General features: G+C 58.7%; 1 protein-coding gene and 3 long non-coding RNA genes across 6 annotated transcripts; 2 read left to right on the forward strand and 2 right to left on the reverse strand.

Moving 5' to 3' along the window:
- Positions 1–3,064: 3,064 nt before the first annotated feature.
- Positions 3,065–6,012, reverse strand: LOC147583961 (uncharacterized). Its single transcript, XR_015248626.1, has 2 exons — positions 5,674–6,012; positions 3,065–5,179 (listed from the first exon to the last, which is right to left on the reverse strand). It is a non-coding gene; the product is annotated as an uncharacterized LOC147583961 (long non-coding RNA).
- Positions 4,344–6,275, forward strand: LOC147583962 (uncharacterized). Its single transcript, XR_015248627.1, has 2 exons — positions 4,344–4,601; positions 5,917–6,275. It is a non-coding gene; the product is annotated as an uncharacterized LOC147583962 (long non-coding RNA).
- Positions 6,276–7,616: 1,341 nt separating this feature from the next.
- On the reverse strand, positions 7,617–16,156 carry CDC34 (cell division cycle 34, ubiquitin conjugating enzyme). 3 transcript variants are annotated; one of them, XM_086699790.1, is made up of 5 exons: positions 15,750–16,152; positions 12,883–12,969; positions 12,677–12,774; positions 11,768–11,902; positions 7,617–8,723 (listed from the first exon to the last, which is right to left on the reverse strand). In XM_086699790.1, exons 1-5 carry the CDS (start codon positions 15,924–15,926, stop codon positions 8,462–8,464), a joined length of 759 nt encoding a protein of 252 aa, XP_086555916.1. In that variant the 5' UTR covers positions 15,927–16,152; the 3' UTR covers positions 7,617–8,461. The 3 variants fall into 3 exon arrangements, with proteins under 3 accessions (XP_086555916.1, XP_086555917.1, XP_086555918.1); XM_086699791.1 differs by having other exon boundaries at positions 7,617–8,675; positions 15,750–16,144; XM_086699792.1 differs by lacking the exon at positions 7,617–8,723 and adding an exon at positions 9,740–9,987 and having other exon boundaries at positions 15,750–16,156.
- A 239-nt stretch (positions 16,157–16,395) lies between these two features.
- LOC147583964 (uncharacterized) lies at positions 16,396–21,338 on the forward strand. Its single transcript, XR_015248628.1, has 2 exons — positions 16,396–16,630; positions 21,119–21,338. It is a non-coding gene; the product is annotated as an uncharacterized LOC147583964 (long non-coding RNA).
- The last annotated feature ends 557 nt before the right edge of the window (positions 21,339–21,895 follow it).

A 21,895-nucleotide genomic window follows, 5' to 3' on the forward strand; every position in this document is an offset into this window, starting at 1 on the left:
TTACCACAATACGGAAAAGAAACAAAGCGTTAAGGGAGGCGGTGGGGATCCCTGTGAACAGGTGGGATGTGTGCCTTGGGCTGGGGTGGGCTGCCAGATTTAGCAAATAAAAATACCTGGATGGCAGTTAAGTGTGGATTTCAGGTGGAGAGCCAGTAATTTCTAAATGTAAGTATCCCGTGCAACATATGGACGTGGCTGTGCAAGAACATTCGCTGTTTATCTGAAATTCACACTAACTGGCTGTCCTGTATTTTGTCTGGAAAACCCATCCTGAGGTTCCCCATGCTTTACAACAAATACTTTTTTAATTTTTTAAGATTATTTATTAAAAACTTTTTAAATTCATTTACTTATTTTGAGAGTGAGAGAGCGAGAGAGAGAGAGCACTAGCAGAGGAGGGGCAGAGAGAGGGAGAGAGAGAATCCCAAGCAGGCTCTGAGCTGTCAGTGCAGAGCCCGGTGTGGGGCTTGAACTCACAAATCATGACCTGAGCCAAAACCAAGAGTCGGGGGCTTAACTGAGACTGAGCCACCCAGGTGCCCCTATTTTTTTAAGATTTTATTTTTAAGTAATCTCCACGCCTAACACGGGGCTTGAGCTCATGACCCTATGCTCTTCTGACTGAGCCAGCCGGGCGCCCCCACAGCAAATACCTTGTTAAATGACAAAATAATTTCAAAAAACAAAACAAAACAAAACAGGTACTCTATCGTTCATGATCTTGGGTTAGGCAGTAGTTTCTTACTTGTGACACGAAACGCCTGAGCAACAATAAGAAAATAGATAAATAGGATTTCATCAAAATTAAAAACTTTGTGTTTCAAAGAACACCAAGAAGGAAGTGAAAGATCAACCCACAGTATGGGAGAAAACACTGGGAAATCATAGATCTGATAAGAGACTCACATCCAATATAAAGAACACTTACAATTCAATTTAAAACAAGTACAAATAGGGGTGTGCTCAGGTGTGCTGAGCCTGGGTGGCTCAGGTGGTTGAGCATCTGACTTAGGCTCAGGTCACGATCTCGTGGTTCATGGGTTTGAGCCCTGCGTTGGGCTTGATGCTATCAGCACTGAGTCTGCTTCAGACCCTCTGTCCCCCCTCTCTCTGCCCCTCCCCTGCTTACACTCTGTCTGTCTCTCTCTCTCTCTCAAAAATCAGTATCAAAAAAAAATGGATGAAGGGTCTGAATGCAACGCTTCTCCAAAGAAGACCTACAAATGGACAACGAGCCCATGAGGAGACGCCGGCCATCGTGAGCCATCAGGGAGTGCCGGTCACAGCCAGGTGAGGCACCGCGTCCCTCCTGTGCATCCTGATTGTTTTCAACTGGATATTTAAGAGCCGCAGATACCTGAGATGCTCTGAAAAGTCCAGCAGCAGTTACCCTTTTGCAAGAAACATTTACATTCACAAGGCAAAGTCCCTGTGTAAGGGTGTGTCCCTTCAGAAACCTGTAAGGAGGGGAGGCGAGGAGTTGAATGTGCTGCAGCCTTGCCCCCGTCTACTGTGCGGCTCCGGGTCACCTCCCATAACACGCTCCCCACCCCCAGCGTCATCTTTGGCTTTCTCTGAAGGTGATGGCTTCCGTACTTCTGAGTGTTACTCGGTTTTCGCGACTGTCTCCCATTCAGTACATGTGTTACTAAACTTCTGCTTGTTTCTCTCCTGCTCATCTGTTTTACATCCATTAATCATTGGAGCAGCCAAAGCACCTGAAAGGGAAGCAGGGAAACTTTTCTGCCCCTTGTGGGTAAAGGGAGGGCTGCTCTAGATTGGAGCCGCTTCTTGAAGGCTGTGCTGTTCAGAGAGGCAGCAGCCGCGGGAGGTGAGCTGCAAGTCTGAGAACAGCCGGTAGGGAGTGGGGAGGAGGCAGTGTCGGGGCTCAAGGGCTACGTGCGGAATGAGGCGGAAAGCAGCCAGCTGGCTTCAAAGTCCCTCTGGCCTGGATAGAATTCCACGGCCCCCTTTCCTGCCCTCCCTGGGCTGGGCTGAGGACAGATCTCGTGGGAAATATTAGGGCCACCAGGCAGTCTTTGCTTTTGTTTATAAAACCAAGCTGTGTCCTCTCCAAGGCCCAGTTTTCTGGTTCCCTCTCTGGAAAGTCTTCCCTGTCTCCTCCCACTGGTCAGATGGATCCCTTTGCTGCTCAGTCCTGGCCCCACCTGGGGCAGGAGAAGCCTTCTAGGGCCACTCCATTGTCAGATTTAGCAAATAGAAAGGCAGGACACCCAGGTACATTTGAATTTCAGATTAAAAAAAAAAAAAAGAGTGATTTTAAAAGTGTTAGTCTATCCCATGCAGTATCTGGGATAGACTTATGCTAAAATGTATCTGTTCTATATCTGATCTCCTCAAAAGCAGCCCAGCTTCATCACCCGCTGTCATTTCCCTCATTTGCACTGGTCCCTTCTGTGACCTCGTGTCCAACCCACCTGTGTGTGAGAGGAGGGACACAGGGTACCCTCCTCACTCCGCGCCCCCACCCCTGGCCTCTAGGCCTGCACCCTCACTGGGACGGTCCCAGATTCCGGATCTGGACATCTTCCTCAGACAGAAAGGCAAGGAAGCAGCCCAGCTCTCTGGCCTGTTTCTGCAGCTTTGCTCTGTGCAGCAGCCGGGCTGGGGGTGCGAAGCAGGCAAGGAGCCCGTCCTCTGATGCAGCATCTCTGGAGACCCGCAAACCTTGCCCCTGCCGACCCCTCAGGCCTCACTGGCCCGTGTCCTGCCTCGGAGTCCTGCCGTGTGGTGCCGCTGGCTCCCTCCCTGCACCCCAGTGACCACCAGACTGTCCTGGGCAGCGTGTCTTCAGGACCTCAGCCCCAGCATGCCACCCCTGCCCCATCACAGGACACGGCGTCTGCTCTGGTTCATTTGCCTTCTGCTTTTTCTCCCAAAACCTCTCAGGGGCGCCCAGCCAGCTCAGTCAGAGGTGTTTGCAGCTCTTCACCTTAGGGTTGTGAGTTCAAGCCCCACTTTGGGCTTAGAGGTCACTTACATAAGCGTAAAAAACAAAACAAAACAAAACAAAACAAAAAACAACCCTTAAACTCATAGATGAGGAGATGACATCAGACTTTCATTCTGTTACCCATCTGTCCACTGCTAAAATGTTTCAGCTTAGTTTTTTATGTGCATTTTTCTGAAAGGGGGAGCTTTGAAATCCACCCCCTCCAGGCAGTGACTGAAGGAGGACAGGGCAGGTTTTATTCTGGTGTTAGGGAGCCCTGGGAGGGGTTTGAGCCAGGGCGGTCCGTCCTCTGTTGTGTTCTAGGGAGACATCAGAGCCGCCCAGGGGAGAGGGGCCTGAGAAGAGGGCCAGCAGCGGACAGGGCAGGCTCTATCCTATGGCTGACATCCGGACGAAAGGGTTATTCTGGCACAGACCCAGAGCAGGGGCCATGTGATCATGGGGGCAGACTCGGGATTGACACAGCCACAAGCAAGTGAGACCCGGGGCCTCCAGGAGCTGGAGGAGGCAGGAAGGACCCTCCCCGCTGGAGCCTGTGGAGGCGGGGAGCCCAGCCCACCTCGATCTCTGACTTTTGGCCCCAGAATGTGGGAAGATAGAGTCCCATTGTTCTGAGTTCCTGCTGTGTGGCTTTGATGCCCCAGATCACACTGTCATCAAAGCATCAGAGACCACCTTGGGCGGGTGCTGAGTCCCCAGGCAGGCAGGGTGGGGCACTTGCTTATTCCTGTTGGTGGCCTTCCGTTCACCTGGGGGTCAGTTGAGGGGGAGGGGGGCGGGGGGAGGAGCCCTGCTGGGCCAGGAAGGAACAGCCAGGCGGGGAGATAAGCCTTCTCCCGGGACAGCAGCAGGCGGGCCTCCCCTAATCTGCAGCCAGATGGAGCCATGCCAGACCCCTGACGAGGCTCGAGGCCTCGGCGCGAAGGAAGAGGAAGCTGCTTGGTGCCTGGGAGCACACCTCTAAATGCAGTCTCACCTGAGGATGTCTGTTGAAGAACAATAAAAACCATAGCTTCCTGCAAAACCAGTGGGGACCTCGGTCCTAATGGGCGCGTGTGGGCAGACAAGTGCTTCAAGGCAGTTCACAGCAGCCAATGAAACAGCCCCAGTGTCCATCGGCAGGTGGACGGACACACACAAAAGGTGGACGTCCACTGCGAAAGGTTCATGCCCCTCGGCTGCGAGCAGGAGCCAGGCGCCCACCCCCGCCGCCCCGCGGACAGACCCTGAACACACGACGCTCAGGGAGGGAACCAGACGCGAGGCGCCACACGGGGGTGTGAGTCCATGTGTGCGAAACGTCCAGAACAGGCTCATCCACGGACGGAAGGGGGTTCGTGGGGGAGGGGCTGGGCGGTGGGGCGTGACTGTGTGGGGACAGAGTTGCTTTCCGGGGAGATGGAATGTTCCAGAGATGCTGGTCACACAACCCGGTGAATGTACGAACACCCACTGAATTACACACTCTGGATGTTCAGCATTTGCAGGCCCGGCCCCGAAGCGCCCTGGTGGGGGCCCACCCCGGAGGGTCAGCGCCCAGCCTGCCATGTTGCACTGGGCTCCCGTGGGCACTGGGCCAAGGCCAGGAGCCTCTGGTCCTGCTACAGGTGACAGGAAGGGGTAGGTGAGTGGGGATGGGGGGAGGAGAGCAGTGGAGGATGGGAAAGCTGGGGGAGGGGGTCCTGGGATGCAAGCTGTTACCCCTCCAACCTGCCCCCAGCACCTTGAACATCTTGAAGGTATTCTCCATACTGGAGGCCAGTTGTACTCTGGGTGCTGGGCCGTGGCCCTGATGCTGCGCATAAGGCTGCTGTTGTGTCCTAGGGACGCCCCACAGCCTGCAGCCCCCTCCTGGCTCCTGTCTGGCCAGTCTTCCCCCGTTCCCACCGCTGCCCCGAACTCCAGAAGGCGTGTGTCCAAAAACGCCAAGCCCCTGGCTGGGTTCCCCTCGGCGGGGGCTCCGGCCTTGCCCCGTGCGTGGGCTCTGCCTCAACCAGTGATTTGTCCAGAGGCCAGCATGAAACCTAGGCTGGGTCCAGCGGCACTAGAAACCAGCGCTTTCCATGGGACCCGAGGGGCAGCCGTCCTTGCCGCCAGGAGAGAAAGCCTTCATGATCCCACGGCTGAGAGGCGGCAGGTTCGTGAGGACCTCTTGTGAGCACTGGGATCCAGCTGTGCCTGACGCTTGTGTCCTCCCAGACTCTGCATTACAGGAGGCAACAGGGGCCTTTTGGTTACCCGAACCAGTGTAGTCTGGGGTCTTTGGTGCTGGCTCCAGGGTGGGTTTATCTGGGGGCTTCACCATGGCATGCAGGCCCCGGGTTCCTCTGGTGTGGACTTTGCCACCCCCGTGGGTCAGCTCTGCCCCTGTGGCTAGGTGGGAGGCACAGTCCTGAGCGCATGAGGACTGCCCCCCAGCTCTGCACAGGCGGGCTCTAGCTTTCTGCAGCGAGACCAGTATGGGCAAGGAGTCGGGGGCAGACCCTGTGGTGATGTGAATCTCAAGGGTGTTGCCCCTGGGGAGAGAGCCAGGTTAGGGGCAGGGGCCCCACCCCGTCCTGTGACGTTGCTACCTCAGCTCTGAGGCCCCAGACACCTGATGTTACTAGCCTAGCAGTGGCCCCAAGTCCCCGTTTCCTGAGAGGTTCAAGTTGACAGTCAGGGGCCGTCCCCATCTTGCTCTGGCTCCCACTCACCTGCACACAGGCCCCCAAGGCCAGCAGAGGGGCTACGGGCTCCCGTGGTGCCCAGGAAGTCAGCTCAATGAAGACCGTGGTCTGGAACCTCTTCCGTGGGGATTCTCCAAAGCAGCTCTCACCCTCTGGACTTGCCGTGATTAGCCTGTCAGCCTGGGTGGGCCCAAGGTGACAGGAGCACACCTGAGAACGAGGGCCACTCAGTGGAAGCTGAGCCTGGCAAGTGACGGTTTCTTCTTGCAGCTCTATCGGATTAACGGATTACCACACATTCAGGGCCTGAAGCCACACAAGCTTATTCTTTAACAGCTATGGGGCCAGAAGTAGGAAACGGGCCTCACGGGGCTAACGTCCGGGTGTGGGCAGTGCTGGCTCCCGTGAAGGCTCCAGGGGAAACCTGCACCCCTGCCTGCTCTGGCTCTCAGAGAGCTCTCTGGCTCTCAGGTTACGGGATCAGGGCACGGACATCTCTGGAGCTGTTATTCTGGTGACCACAGGTCTGGGGAGAGACTGCACAGAACCAGTGCCTTGATCAGGCTATGCCTGAAATCCCTGGCCTTGTCACTCACAGAAGCCAATTAAATTCCTTTCTGTTTAAGTCAGTTTGAGTTGGGCATTTTGTCCTGCTACCGAAGGGGTCATTATAAAGGAGAGGTGGCCAAAACAACTGATCACAACAGGCAGATGAATTCACCCAGGTGCAGAGACTCTGGAAACCATTACCGCCCATCTGGTGGCATCCTGTCCTCACCCAGTCGGGTGTGTCAGGCCAGGGATGAGTTCAAGAAAAATCAGCATTTATAGCGTGTGTTCACATGTCCTGTCTAGTTTAGCCGTAACCACCCCCAGGAAGTAGGCTCCATTAGTATCTGGACGGTCAAATCGAATTAACTAAAAATAGAGAGTTCTTGGAATTTCAGATAAACAACAAATACCTTCTAAACATGTCCCAAACACTGCACAGGATATATACCCACCATATCATATATACACATATATACAGTAAGAATGATTTATCTGAAATTTATATTTAACTGGGCAACCCTAATTATTTTAAGGTTTATTTTTCAGAAAGAGAGACAGTGAGAGAGCGGCAGAGAGAGTGAGAGAGAATTCTCAGCACGCTCTGAGCTGTCAGCACAGAGCCCAATGTGGGGTTCAAATTCATGAACCGTGAGATCGTGGCCAGGGCTGAAGTCGGGACATCTAACTGAGCCACCAGGCGCCCCCAGGCAACCCTAATTATGATCTCTGTTTTGCAGATAGGTTATGGGATGTGAACCCCAAGGCCTCAGGTATCAGTCAGATCTCTGTGCAGAAGCTTCCTTGGCAGTTGTGTGGGGGACGGCATGAAGGGAACACGATTCCCATGGAGACGTGGGGTCCGCGCCCCTCCCCTCGGGTCTGGGTGAGTGCACGCCCGTGTCCAGCCCTGGGCAGAAGTGGTGCGTGTGACCCCCGAGTGTTGAAGCGGCCTTGCTCCCGGGGTCCTCCCGCCGGAGCCCGTGCCGCCGCGCTGTGAGGACACCCGGACAGGGTGGGGCAGGGACGGGCCACCCCACCGTGCCGTCTGCTTCCAGACCTCCACCAAGGTCTTCTCGTGCAGGCTGCCAGCCCCCCACACCGCTCCCCGGAAACGCCTCTAGGCTGAGGTGAAGGGAGTGCCCAGCCTGGCCTCGGCGCCCTGTGGAGGTTATAAACACGAGCCACTGGCCTGGCCCTGCCTGCACCTGCTCAGCACAGGGGCGAGGGTCACACGCCCAGGCTCCCACTCCGGAGGCTGGGTCGCTGGGGATACACCACAGAGCTCAGAGGCCCAAACTAGGTGCAGGAGGAGCGGGAACAGGTGTGGCCGCCACAGTCCCGCCGAGAACACCACTTGAGTCCAGAGGGGCCCCTCCCCGCCCTGCACTTCCCTCCGGGTTTAAGAAAAGCCAGAGATGAAGGGTGAAACCTTCCACGTTTTAATGGAGAAACATCATTCAGGTTAAAACACCACCAGACCGCGAGGGCGAACCGGGAGAGGCGTGTGCAGGCCGCCGTGGGGATCTGTGTGTACCCTGGATGTACCTGCCCCTCTGGCCCGTCCCCCACCTGTGTGGGGTCGTCTGGGCCCCAGGCGCAGTGACTGGTCAGGCTGGGCGCGTGCTCGTCTGACCCAAGGGGGGACCTCAGTCCTGATGCCATCTGACCCTGAACCCAGGCCACTCTGGACTTTACAGTTACACTGAAATGAAGCCACCGGGCCTGGGTGACACCAGCACACAGGACTCCTTGGGGGTGCTGCGGCCACAGAGGGGCCGCCTGGGGCCCGATGGCCGGCCCCGCCAGCAGACCAGCTGGCCCCGAGAATCTGGGGCCGTGACCCGGCCCAGAAGGGGCACCTGGTGGCCCACCGCTCTCTGCGGTCCTTCGGGAAGGCCAAGGACAGTTGGTTCTGTAGCTTCTCATAAAGTCGTTTTATTTAGATTCCAAACAAACCAAAGCAGAGAGAAGAGGTGACCACAAGTGAATCTGTCAGCGCGAGCCGCAGGCCCAAGTCTCTGGCTCGGCCAGCAGGAGCTGAACACGCACACGGGCGGGTCCGCGTCCCTCAGGCCACCGCCGCCCAGGCCCGCCCCACCTGGCGGGCTGCAAGGGACCCGGGACACACGCGCGGGAAGGGAGGGCGACGCCCGGGAGGAGACCACCCAGGGGGCCGGGCAGCACCCCTCCCATGGGGCAGTCTCGCCACACAGTCCGGGGCTGCTGAGGTAAAATCTGTACGTTTATTCTTGGGGTCGCCCTGTCAGGACTCCTCGTTGCCGGAGTCGTCCTCGTCGTCCCCGAAGCAGCTGTCGGCCTCAGCCTCGGGCTCGCCGTCCTCGTAGTAGTCGTCGTAGAAGAGGTCTGAGCCCTCGTCGGGCACTGGCGCCTTGGTCTTCACACAGTACTCAGCCAGCGTGGTGGGCACCTTCACGCCGTCCCGCTCCGCGTCCACCTTGGTCCCCAGGACCTGCTTCCTGCGGGAGACACGGGCCCACAGGTCACCGCTCTGTCTCCTCAGGGCCCTGCAGGCAGGAGCACAGACGCCACAGGGGAGGGCCCCTTGAGCCACCAGAGAGGAATCATGGAGACCGGCGGCACCCCGTGGGAGGGTGAAGCCACTACTGCGGTTCAAGCCGGCAGACATCAGCCACCAGGGGCGACGGGACCGGGGCTGGACCAGATCTCCAGCTGCCCGTGCCGGCCGGACAGGGGCGGAGCAGATGAAGAGGGCCAACGCCAGCGGGAAATGGGGACGAGGGAACGCGGGCCCAGGAGGTGACAGGCGCCATGGGTCACGCCCAGGACAGAGCAGACAGCTCTCCTGGGGACTTGGCGTGGCGCCCCCATGAGCTGTGGCAGGTGGACACCGAGAGCCCACGTCCCAGCACAGATGACACCCCAGACGGACACCCTGCAGCATCGCCCCACTTGGAGGGGGGGGGCCTCCAAGTCAGCCGGCTCTGCCCCCGTTGTGCGGGGAACACACTTGGCAGGGGTGGGGGGACAGGCGGGCAGAAGCTCCCGTCACAGCCTTGCTCACGTGGGCGCATGTGAGCCAGCCCACGGGGAGTCTTCAGGGATAAAAACGGTCTGGTTTTAATTTTGGCACCACGTGGGAGGTGTTGGGAAAAACTGGGGCGAAGAACAGGCCATGTGGGCAGGACCCCCCGCCACGGAGCTGAGCCGAGCGTCCTCGCCCCGAGACCCCACGAGGGTCCCGCGCAGCAGCACCGGGAGGCCTGCAGAGCACCCGGCATCACTCGTGGCAGACACCCCGCTCAGCGCCTCCTCACTTCCACAGACCCAAGGCTGTGACCCCGCCCGGCATCGGGGGACAGCTCTCCTGGGACGACAACAGGGGACAAACGGGGGAAGGGGCTGCCCTACATGCGCACGGGTCACCCTGGGGCCGCGTGTGTGGCTTGGGGGGGCTCTGATGCACTCAGGTCACATGTGCAACACCGCAGAAATCGTTCAGAAAGTTCTGCTCACGTAAAACACCACGGAAGCGGCAAAAAACGGGCCAGGTCTACGGAAGAAAACCGGCACAACTTTACTCAGAGGAAAGAGAACCAGAATCAACAGAAACGGCCTGCAGCTACGGGCTGTGGACCCCGGACGCCTGCGTCTGTCCAGCGTGAAGCACGAGGCGGCAAAGAGCTCTGGCACACGATGCGGAACAGCGTGTGAGGCCCGTGCACGTGCACGGCGCGGTTCTCCACGTTTCTAGCACGCAGATCGGCGGCTGCCAGGGCAGGGTGGTGGTGGACGTGGGTGTCTGGAAGGCTGCACAGAAACTGTCAGGTGTTAGTGTTACGGGGCTTCCTTTTCGTTTCTCTCGGGATGTGTGTGTTTCTCTATCACGAACACGTTGCCTTCTCAGCACACAGTTGTTTCTGAGGCTTCGTCTGTGTGAACTGTGGCAACTTAAAGTGCATGGCGGTGAGTTTTGACCCACATATGTCCTGAGACGCTGCCCCACAAGCGAGGTCGCAAACATACCCCTCACCCCTGGAGGTTCTGCTGTGTCTTTTACATTCTGCCTCTCTGACAGACACCAACGTGCTTTCTGAGGCTACGTGGACAGGCCCCGGCCTGCTCCCTCCTTGCCTGCGGCTGTACGCCTGGGCCGTTGACAGCTTTGGCAAATCGAGACTGTTCTGAACATTCGTGTGCGTACCGGTGTGGACACGCGCCCCCCGTTTCTCTTGGGTAAATACTCAGACCTCAAGTGGCTGGGTCCTAATGTAGGTGTGCACATGACTTACCCATTTTTTTTTTAATTAAAAAGTAAATGACGGGGGAGGGGAGGTGCCTGACTGGCAGGGTCGGAAAAGCATGTTTGATCTTGGGGTCATGAGTTCGAGCCCCACATTGGGAGTAGAGATTACCTAAATAAAACTTAAAAAATGACAAACTGAAAGGGTATCTAGGAAAAACCTAACAAACGCTTAAGTCTGTCATGAAACGAGTCAGTAAACCCGCATTAAAAAGTAACAATGGACAACAGACACAGAGCAGCTCACACAAATCCAGGGAGAGAGAAAAGGGGGTCAAGCACAAGCACCTCTAGGCCCTAAGCAGACAGCGTGTACACCCAGGGCCTTAGACCAGGTTCCCACCCTGGTCCCGCACCTGCCCGCTGAGTGTCCATCCTGTGCAAAGGTCCCTTTCCAAGGGTGCTCACCTGTTTATTCGGAGGGGAGAGCACTGGAAATGACCACCTGCCAGGTGGAGGATTAGTCCTGGCCAATCCCCAAGTGATGCATCGCTTTCCTAACCAGACAAAACTTATTTTCTAGAAAAGATAGCAATTTTCTAAATGCGCTAGTATCATGATCATTTTCTGCCTTTAGGAAATGATTCCAAGCTTCAAAATTACAAATGTAAATGATGTTCACAGCAAGAAACCACTGAGCAGAAAAGATACAACGTGACATAAACCAGGCCTCAGTAGTACACAAAACATATGTTCCCCCCCAAAAGAAAGTAGGAAAACAGAGTTGATGTCAGGAGCAGGTACCCAAAGGACCGTGGTCCCGGAGCGTTTGTAGATAGGCGTCAGGGGCCAAAATGCAGACAGGAGGCCCCGCAATGCTTGGGAGAGGCTCCCCAGGAGGGAGGAGAGAGAGGTGGGGGCAGACGGAAGACCGGGAGAGTCTCTGCTATTTTAGTTACAAAGCAAAGAAACCGCAGTGAACCCTTGTTAAAGCCTGGCGGTCACCACTCAGGGGCTTCTGTATGTATGTGCCACCAGGTCTGTGCGCGACACACGTGCACCACAGGTGCTCTGAATGCACACACCGTGTTACACATCTCACAGGCATTAAGCTACACATCTGCGACACACACTGGGGCACTTCACCGTGCGACAGAGAAAGAGAACACCCATTTTCTTAAAAAAAAAAAAAGGGGGGGGGGCAAGGTTGAGGGCAAGGAGACCAGCAGAAGAACCAAGGTGTAGGCTTCAGGCTGGCTGGCTCCTCCCAGGGTTCCAAGTCCCTACTGGGACTGCTGGCCATGAGCAAGCTGGAGGTGTGTGGGCCTGCACAGAAGCCCTCCTCACCTGATGATGTCTGTGTACTCCCGGTCCTTGCCTTTGCTCTCTTTCCACTTCCTGTACATCACAGAGGCATCCACGTTCGCCGGCGAGAAGGTGTTAGGTTCGTTGAGGAGGGAGATGACGCTCAGCAGGATGGTCCTAGGGAAGTAGGGAGTCAACAGGTGCAGGGCGTTTTTGGCCCACGCCACCCACCTAGGAGCTGGGCTCTCAGGCTACGCCCAGGCCCAAGCGTCACTGGGGAGCTTCCGGACACTCTGAAGCCAGCACCTGCCTGGGGACCCTCACAGCCCCCCAACCCTGCAGATGACATCTGACTGGACTTCTCGTTGTCCCTTTTTGTCTCAGGCCCCAAGAACAGCAGGGTACGACCCCCCCCCCCCAGTCCATCCACCTGCTTGCCCAGCTCCCAGGACAACATGACGTGGGAGCAGCTGAAGCCAGAACCACCTTTGTCCCACATGTCCCTATCCCCGAGGCATCCTGCGGGCAAACAGGTCCCTCTGTGTCACCAACTTCTACAATAGTTCGGGCTGGACTAAAGACGTGCAGGCTGCGAGGCAGGGAGGCTAGCCCACTCAGGATGAGCAGCTCAGCCCTGAGACGGAGGGGAGATCCCAGGGGCAGGCAGAGGGGCCATGGGAGGGAAGACACAGACCCGAGACTCCCAGAGGCTGTTCCTCATGGTGAATGGGGCAGGGGGCACCAAGAAATGAGAGGAGAGGCTAGCAGAACTGGTCCTGGGGTCTTTGGGGCCCCCAGTATCCTGGTGGGAGGCCAGTTTGGACAGATGCCACGGTACTCTGGCGAGTCATGGCCCTGAAGAGGCCCCGAAGGAGCAAGGTCAGGAATGCTGTGGGGGCCAGGGGTCCACGTGCTGACCAGTCCCTCCCGCAGGGTCTGGCCCAGCCTCACCTGACGTTCTGCGTAGGGTTCCAGCGCTCTGAGGGCAGCTCCCCACTCTGGGGGTCATCGACTGGGGGGTGGAGAATGGAGATGCACACATCCCCCGTCTGTGTGAGGACAGGAGAGAGGGGTCAGCGCCCACAGCACTGCCACCAGGCAGCGCAGTGTCCTCCTCACTACAGGGGAGCCGGGAGGGGCCTGCCCGGTGGGCTCACCTCGTAGATGTTGGGATGCCACATCTTGGTCAGGAACCGGAAGGCTGGCGGGGAGTAGGGGTAGTCGATAGGGAACTTGAGGCGTGCCTGGGGAGGGGCAGAGAGCAGAAAAGCTCAGCCAGTGCTGGCCACTGCTCAGGGACTGTGCCCACGAACACACAAACAAGGACATTGGCCAGGACAGACCCCCCTGTTGCAGGAGGACCGCCTGGACCCTGCTGGTCACCCCTCACAGACCCCCCCCCCCAGGACTCTTTGGGGTGGCCTGAGCTGACCCTGGCCCCCCTCCTGCTGCTGAAGGGCAACTCCAAGGCCATTCTTGGCCCAGGCCCGTGGGAGGGGCCAGGAGCCAGGCCCCAGGGAGCTGTGCACCCCCAGCATGGCGGCGACTCCCAGGCCTCAGTTTCCAGGCTGTGCGGAAGGTTAAAAATAGATGTGTGTTCACTCGGCAATCATTCCCGACACCTCTGTGGGCTGGGCTCTGTGGGAGGAGATGAGTCAGCGCTGGACGGATGGGCTCTCTGCCCACAAGCATCCATCCTGGGGGGCCAGGAAGGCAGACAGGAAGGTCCTGGGGCAGACTGGGGAGGGCTGCCTGCCAAGGCCTCAGCAGGTGAAGGAGCTTCGTTTGCGGCTTGAGCCCCAGTCCCAGACATGGGGATGTCTGGCCTAGGGTCCTGGTGGTGCTCCAGGCTCTCCCGGGCGAGCCAGTGTGCTGGGAGCCAAAGCTGGGCTCCTCTGCTGGAGCTTCCCAGGCCCATCTCTGGAGAGTCACCCTCCTGGGCAGGGGCACGGGGGCACTTAGAAGCCCCTCTGTTCCTGGGTGACTGTGCTGAGGCCTGGGAGGCAGGTAACTTACTGGTGACTGCAGAGCAAACCTGGAGCTCAGAACCTGCCCTACAGGTTTCTAAGCGATGGCCCCGAGGACAGCTGTTCTCAAACACCCAGCAAGTCCCACCTCATCTTGTCTCAAGCGTCCCCAGAGATGCTTTTCACTACTGAGTAAACTGAGGCTCAGAAAAGGAAAGTACCTTGCCCAAGAATACACAGCAAGCAAGCTGAGAGGAGGTTGTTGAACCGTGTCTCTCTGGCACCCCCTTGAGTACACTGCGTTGCCCAAATGCTCACCATGGCCCATGAAGGACAAGGAAGGCGCCGCCAGGCACTTCCCAGTCTGGCTGTTCCACACCTGCTGCAGAGGGTCTCCCCACCCAGTCACGCCTCGACAGGAGGATCAGGGTGGGTGCCAAAACCACCCCGGGTCCCCCGCCGGCTTCTCTGAGGACACAACACAACACAACCTATGGCAGATGTGTTCGAATCTGGCAGGGCCCCACCCCCAGTCCATTCTTCTCCAGAAAAACGAGACAATCCCCCAACCCTAGTGTGGAGGATCCCCTGCAACCAGTTAGTGAGCAAGAGTCAGAAGCCCACATCCTTTCCTTCCAGATCTGTGAGCTCACTTAGTCTCTTAGTCTCGCTGTTGCCTCAGGGTGGGACTCCACCTCCGGCTCTGAATGGAGCTCCCATCCCTCCAGCCTGAAGCACACAAAGGAGGCTGGGGGAGGGATCTAGTTGGACCATTAGGTGATCAACCCCAAATCCAGTCCCCGCATGCAAGAGGCCGGATTGCTGATGCACAACTCAGGCGGGAGCGATCCACAGTCCTCCCCCCATCCCACCCCAACACCAGGGGAATCTCAACTCAGGACTCACCCCCAGCAGACCAGGCTGCTCCCTCACAGCCACTGAGCAGGCTCAGCTAAAACAGGAGCCAAAAGTGCAAACGCAGACATGTGTCCTGGGAGTATCACCCGCCCCTCCCCCACAGCCTGGCCTAGCTGTGGTTTCTGCCCGCCCCCCCCCCCCTCCAACCTGGCAGGGCTGGGGGAGGGTGTTCCCAGGCTGAGGGCCCTTTCCCCACCTCTCATGCAGGCAGACCCCTTGCCCCATCCCTCTGGCTCAAAGAGCAAAGCCCTACAATCTGACAAGGGTCCTTCCAAGGCCACGTGGGGGCTCAAATGGTGAGATCAAGAAAGCTGCCTGGGTTCTGGCTCAGATCTTCTGTCACACTAGCACGAAACACAGCCAGTGCCAGAGCCAGCACCCCCTCCCTGCTCCCAGAAAAGAACTGCCCGGGATGAAACTATCACAGGGGACAGAGAAAACGACCCAGGCGTGAGATTTGAGCCCCAAAAGGACACCTGCTCAGCGAAACCTGAGAAAAGCAAGTTGCGGCAAGAGAGGGGCCCCAGGTTTGGAGGCCAGGGTCCCGGGTCCCGGGTCCGTGGGGTTGCTCTCTGAGGTGTGGCTCCCAGGGACAAAGTGGAGAGTGGCAGTGATGCCACAGTCTTGCCTCAACGTTCCCTAGAGAACAACTTACATAAAGCTCCAGAGGAAGCCAAGTGGGCCTGGCCGGCTGCTATCGGGAAGAGTGGCTGCTTTCCAAGCAGGCCCCAGCTGGCAAGGCCCCATCTGAGCCTTTGTTGGAACCCAAACAAGTGGCGGAGCAGCCCCCCCAGTCTGGCCTCCCTCCCTCCCTTCCCCAACCCCGTGCTCCCCAACAATAGAGCTTGCTAGGTCTGGGGAGGCTCTTTGTCTCCTCCGGGCAGGGGGCGGGGAAGGCAGCTGAGGGCCCGGGTCCGCCAGAGGCTGAGGTAAGCACGAGCCCCACACCCAAACAAACAGGGAGCGCCCCGAGCCCTCTCTCCGGGGATCCGGCAGACCGGCCGGGAAGGCGGGGGCCTGGAGCTGCTTCCAGGGACGGAAGGGGTGGCCGAGAGAACCACCAGCTAGACCGAGGGAGACGCGGACCGCCGCGGGCACAGAGGCCGGGTGGGAACCGGGACTGCGAGCCGCGGGCTCACCTTGAAGTAGCCGCCCTCGTAGTAGGTGTTGGGGGGCCCGAAGATGGCCACCTCCCAGTTGTACAGGTCGCCCTCGTCCACCAGGGTCACCCGGAAGCCCTCCACCGGCTCCTCCTGCAGCCCCTTGAGCTCGAGCAGCAGAGCCTTCTGCGAGCTGGGCACCAGCGGCCGGGCCATGGCGGCGGCGGCGGCGGCGGCGGCGGGGCCCGGGGTCGGGGGCGCGCTGGGCCGTGGGGCCGCCGCGGAGGCGCGGGACGGGCCGGGCCGCGCGCCGGCCGGGGAGGCGCCGGGGCTGGGGCCGCCGCCGCCGCCTTCCTCTTCTACGCCACCGCCGCCGCCGCCGCCGCCGCCGCTCGGGGCCCCTGAGCGCTCCACTCGCTCTGGCACCGCCGCCCGCCCGGCGCTCGCCTCGGCCTGACCCGCGCGCCCCGCCCCACGCTGCGCCTGCGCGCCGCCGCCGGCCCCCCCTCCCCCCGACTGCGCCTGCGCGCGGCGGCCGGGCCCGGACCGCACCTGCGCGCCCGCCCGCGGGGCACGCCGGGAAGTGGAGTCCCCGCCCCCCGGCCCGCCGAGTGCGCAGGCGCAACCGCGGGGAGGGGGGGGGGGCAAGCGCGCAGGCGCCTTGGAGCCTTCGACCCCCGGGAGGCCGCCGCCGCCCCCCTCTCGGACTAGCACCCAGGACGCCTGTGCGCGGGGAGGCGGGCAGGGTTGGGCTGCGTCGTCCCGGCACGGGCCGCTGAGCTTTTGGGGTCTTTTTTATGACGTCCCAGCACGGGGTGGGGCCGGGGGTGGGGTCCTTTGGCCCGGGAAGGGAGGACGGAGGCGGATTCCCTTCTCCGGCGGTTCTGAGCGAGCGGAAAGGGCGGCCCGGCCGGCAGTGGGTAGGCGGGAGGGTGGGGTGAGGCAGTGTCTGGGGTCCGCAGACCCGGTCCTCGTTGGGCGGTGCCTCAGTTTCTCGAGGCAGAGGTGAGGAGTGACCTCCCTGCTCAGTTCGGTCCGACGAACTGGAATCCAGAGATGGGCAAGACACTGCTCCCCAGGGAAGCTGGGGAGATCAGTGCACCTCCGCTTTCCGGTTTCATTCGGCAGTGTTGATTCAGCACCCATCCTGGCCGAAGCCCCCGCCTGAGTCCCACCCTCGGCTGAGCCCTGCTTGTGCCCGAATCGTAGACTGACCTTCCACCCCAGCGTGTCCTTCCGACTGTGGCTGAGCTCAGATCTGGCTGGTCCGAGGCCTAGACACACAGCCCTTGCTGGGACACTTGGGCATGAGAGTCAGACGTGGTGCCCAGGCCAACATCCTGCACAACCTCAGGGTGACCGCTCCCCATGAGAGTGGGCGTTGGGCCAGTGGCCCCTGCTGTGGTCCCGCCCTGGGATGTGCCTGTAGCCTTGTTGGCAGGTGTCAGGGGCAGCCAATAGCTGCAACACCTTGGGCTCGGCCCTCCTCCAGGTGTCCCAGCTGAGGACAGGCAGGTGTAAACCTGTCTGGGGCAAGGTGAGCAACGTCTCCACAGGGGAGAGAGTCAGGGTGCTCTGAGAAGGAACCCCGGGCAGAGCTGAGCTTCAGATGGCTGACCCAAGCCTGGGGCTTTGACTGTCTCATCCATAAAGGGGGCTCTGGGCTTCGAGTCTCAGAACCTCTGCCCTCCTTGGAGGCGCGTGGAGTGGGCCCCTCAGCTGTAAAAGGACTGTGTACCCTGTGCCAAGTGCACTCTGACGCTCATTCTCTGCCTATAGCAGCAGTGTCGGCGTTGGCGTGTGGTAGCTTATAGATAAACGGTCGTGAGAGCTAATCGTGATTCTTCCAGAGAGGCTTCCCAGGATCTCCCTATGTAATCCCCACAGCCCCACAAAGTGTTGGGTGGGCGGGGTGGCCTTGGAGAGGTCAAGGGAGGTACCAAGTTTATGGCTGCTCCAGCAGGTGCCACATGGGGCCTCATCCCCCAGGAAAGCCTGCTCCTTGGGCTCTGAAATATCCTGGAGTGCTGGTCATCTGGGGTGTCCACAGCACCTTGATTTTCCCTTAGGGGCTTCTCATTCTTAGTCTGTAAGGTTCAAATTGGACTGACTCCCCCCCCCCCCCAAACCCTGGCTGCAGGGACGGGTCACCCAATCAGAGCGTTCCAAGCCCCTGGCTGCACTGGTTGGTTCAGGAACAGCATGTGGCTAACCATCTAATGAGATGCAGCTCTGGGACTTTTTCTGAGAACACTGGGCTGGGGTGACTGAGTGGGGACCTGGCCTGAGGTTAGGGGACCGTCTTATCACCACAAGCCCTACGAACAAAGGTGGCACTCGAGGATCCTGATGACCCTGTGTGTGCTCCTGGGTGCAGCCATGCTGGCCTCTGAATGCTCCAGAGGTGCAAGCTGATAAATTACTTTCGTTCTTATGAAGCCAGTTTGATGTGGGCCTCCCACCACGTGCCACAGGAGCACCCTGCATTCAAACCTAAGTTCTGCTCTGACCTTGGAAATGGCCCTGGGATGCTAAGCCAGGTCTCAGTTTCTCTATCTGTAAAAGGAGTTACATGAGAGAATATTTGGAAAACTCTTAGCATGGGCGTTGAAGATGTTATGGAGAGGTATACAATGGCATTTTGCTGCAATCATGCCGGTTGAGAAGGAAGACGTGATCTCAGGAGGCAGGGACTGCAGGAGTGGAATAAAAGGACGGACAGGAGAGAATGTGGCCCCTCAAGGGTAGAGGGAAATGGAGTCCTAAGACAGAGGCTTCAAGGCCAGTGTGCTCTGGATGCAATAGAACTGGCTTCGAGGTCAGCCCTGCCTTTTCCTGGTTGTGCCATGGGGCCGGTCACTTACTGTGGGAGAGAATAATGCCCCCCTCACCTCCCATAGCCGTCCACATCCTAATCCCAGAGCCTGTGACTATACCACCTCACAGGACAAAAGGGACTTTGCAGATGAGATTAAGAATCTTGAGATGGGAAGAGAGCACCTGGCTGGAGCATGCAACTCGATCTCAGGGTCATGAGTTGGAGTCCGTTGGGCATAAAGCTTACATTAAAAAGAAGAAGAATCTTGAGATGGGAGATTATTTTGGGTAATCACGGTGGTTGGACCCTGTGTAATCTACCCCATTCCCAAAGGACCAAAGTCAGACAGATGGGCAGACCCTGTGCTTCTGGCTCTGAGGATGAGGAGGGGCCATGGGCCAAGGACGGCACCTCTGGAAGCCGGAAAACCAAGGAGATGGGGCCCCCTGGGGCCCCCGGGGGAGCCAGCCCTGCCTACACCTGGGAGTTAGGACCTGTGAGCCCAGGGCTGTCAGAGAACCAGTGTGTGTAACTTTAAGCCACTGAATTCAGTGATTTGTAACAACAGTCGTGGGAATTGAATACACTTGGCTCTGTAAGCTTCAGATTCTTCCGCTGGAAAGTTGATTGATTCATGACTTCCATGCACAGATCTAGGCCCTGGGGCTACAGAGAACAGGACTAGCAAAGCCACCCACCTTTGGAGAGGTAGGGAGAGAGGCCATAAACAAATCGGTAAATAAATAGCGATTTTTGGTAGCAATAATTGCCAAGAAGAAAAATACAGTATGGTGAGGCATTAGCAACAGGAGTGGTTGGAGGGTTGGTTTGGAGAGTGGTCAGGGGAGGTGTCCCTCAGGAGGTGGCATCTGAGCAGAGACCAGAACGAAGGGAGGAAGTGAGCCATGTGGGTCTGGAGTAACGGTGTTACAGAGACGGGCTAGCACATACAAAGGCCCCGAGGTGGGGACAAGTTGCTCCAGCCAGAGACTGGTGTGCCTGAGACAGAGTGAGGGGACAGAGGCAAGACAGGGAGCTGGGGAGTCTCCTGGGTCAGCTTTCTTTTTTTTTTTTTCTTCAACGTTTTTTTTATTTTATTTTTGGGACAGAGAGAGACAGAGCATGAATGGGGGAGGGACAGAGAGAGAGGGAGACACAGAATCGGAAACAGGCTCCAGGCTCTGAGCCATCAGCCCAGAGCCCGACGCGGGGCTCGAACTCACGGACCGCGAGATCGTGACCTGGCTGAAGTTGGACGCTTAACCGACTGCGCCACCCAGGCGCCCCCTGCGTCAGCTTTCTTGAGTGCTGACTTTGCTCACAGGACTTGTGGTGGTGTAACGGCTCCAGAACTCAGGCCAGGCCCTCCCAGCTCAAGTGTGTCACAATCCCAGGGCTGCATCTCATTGGCCATCCAGGAGTCACCTGCTGTTCCAGAAAAGGGCCAGCTGAGGGGGAGAGGCATCCAGCCACTCCCCCAGACCCGGGTGGACAGGGGGCTTCCACAGAGGCCACAAACTCCAGGGGAGCCCCAGGGTTGGGGGGTCAGCTAGAGGCTCAGTCCCAGATACAGCAGGCCTAGGGTGTCCTTGGGATGTCTCCAGAAGTCCTAGGTATGTGGCTGGTTCTCGAAGGCTGGAGCAGAGCAAGGCAAGGGGTCCAAGCCATGACTTTGAGAACCCTGGCGTCCGGGCGGCAATAGATGCCTCAGGCCGGTGAGATTCTAAGTGAGGAGGATGTGTGAGGAGAGGCCCTGGACAGAGCTGGGGGGCCACGTCCCCCGACCCCCAAAGCTGAGATAAGAGGAGGAGGCCGCTACGGGGCGGGGCAGGAGCATTTAGAGAGTGGGCAAGGGGGTGTTTCCAGAAGGGGGAGGTTTGTAGTGTCCCATGGTCCACACTGCTAGGAGGTTGAGGCCAGGTGCGAACGTCGTGTCAGCTTCCCTGGACTCTGGCGGCTGGCAGAGATCAAGCCGGGGTCGTAACGAAGGGGGACTTCCGGACCTAAGACCACGCATGATGGTGACCCAGGGAGGCAGCGGGCGAGGCTGGATGGGGCAGGGCAATTGTCCTGGCTGGACTTGGCCTCCCTCTATTCTGGGGGGCTCCGGAACATGAGCTGCCCCCAAATTAGCTCCACCTGAGGCAAAGGGGCTGGCTTTTATACCCTCTGGCCATCACTCACTAGCAATGCCTGCCCCAGAAGGAGTGGAGCTTCCTGGGCAGCGTGGCTCCCCTGCAGAGGGGCAGCGGTGAGCCGGGGCAGCAGGGCGGGGGCAGCAGGGCGGGGTGACCCAGTACACAGTGCCCACCTCAGCTTCTGAGGTCATGAAAGAGTGACCGCAGAGCTGAGCGTTGAGGCCCCCACCTGCCTGGGCTCCGGGACAGGTATGCACCTGATGCAGATGGCCCACCTGTCTACGAGCTGAGTGTGGGCAGGGGCCTCACCCACGATTTGTCCCTGCTGCTGCCCGGCCCCGTGGCGGCTGGGTTGCAAATTTCTGGAGCAATCCCTGTGTGTGGGCGCAGGACAGAGTAGAAGCGTTCCAGCCAACACTTATTCAGCGGCTTGCTTTTCCTTAACCTTCCAGTTGCCCATTGCTGCATGATAAATGACCCTAAAGCTTCACGGCAAACATGGTGATCTGTCTCGCTCGTGAATCGGCGCAGTCGGTGCTGCCAGTCGCCTGCTGTCCCACACTCGCGGCTGCTGAGTGAACCGGTGAGCCCGGGGCGTGGGGCATGGGACCTGCCACCTTTTGTAACCTAGCCGTGGAGATCCTGTAGTGTTACAAAAGCCACCCGAATTCAGTGAAAGGGAATGCGGATTTCACCTCTCGATCTGCCTTTCGAGGGAGGGGTGGGGATGTTCTGGAAGCGTGTGGGAACAGAAATGTTGCTGTGGTCGGTTTTGCAAAACACCTAGTGAGTGGCCACAACTCACAGTTCGCTGATCACCTGGCCTGTGCAGGGGGGAGGGATGGGGAGACAAGGTGGTCCTTGCCATCAGTAGCCTGAAAAATGGTTTAAGCTCTGTTCCCACGGGGTCTCCTTCAATCAGAAAAGGGGCCGAGTCCTGGGTCCCATTTACCAGAGTTGGAGGCTGAGGCCACGAGAGCGAGGTCACTGGCCGGCCACCATTCTGGGCTGGGAATGTGACTCCTTCCTCCTGCTCCCAGAGGGGTTCCTCTTGCAAGCAACAATCCCCTTGGAGGGGAGAGGGGTGCCCAGCGGGTCCTTGGTGAACAGTGACAGGACGGACTTTGCAGGTGTGTGTGGGTTCTGGGTGGACCGACGGCAGGTGGCAGAGGTGGTGGAGGGTGTGGGTTCTGGAGTACGCCCCTTGCCGGTAGGGTGACCCTTCACTC

The sequence above is a fragment of the Puma concolor genome, chromosome A2 (assembly GCF_028749965.1).
Source record: "Puma concolor isolate L17-30 chromosome A2, mPumCon1.1.hap2, whole genome shotgun sequence".
Classification (NCBI taxonomy): Eukaryota; Metazoa; Chordata; class Mammalia; order Carnivora; family Felidae; genus Puma; species Puma concolor.

Excerpts from the sequence above, each read along its gene's own strand:
- CDC34 (XM_086699790.1), bottom strand. The coding sequence starts at position 15,926 with ATGGCCCGGCCGCTGGTGCCCAGCTCGCAGAAGGCTCTGCTGCTCGAG. Across the intron at positions 12,775-12,882 it reads GGCATCCCAACATCTACGAG|ACGGGGGATGTGTGCATCTC; the intron begins GTGAGCCCACCG and ends GTCCTCACACAG. Across the intron at positions 8,724-11,767 it reads GAGTACACAGACATCATCAG|GGCCCTGAGGAGACAGAGCG; the intron begins GTGAGGAGGGCT and ends TCCTGCCTGCAG.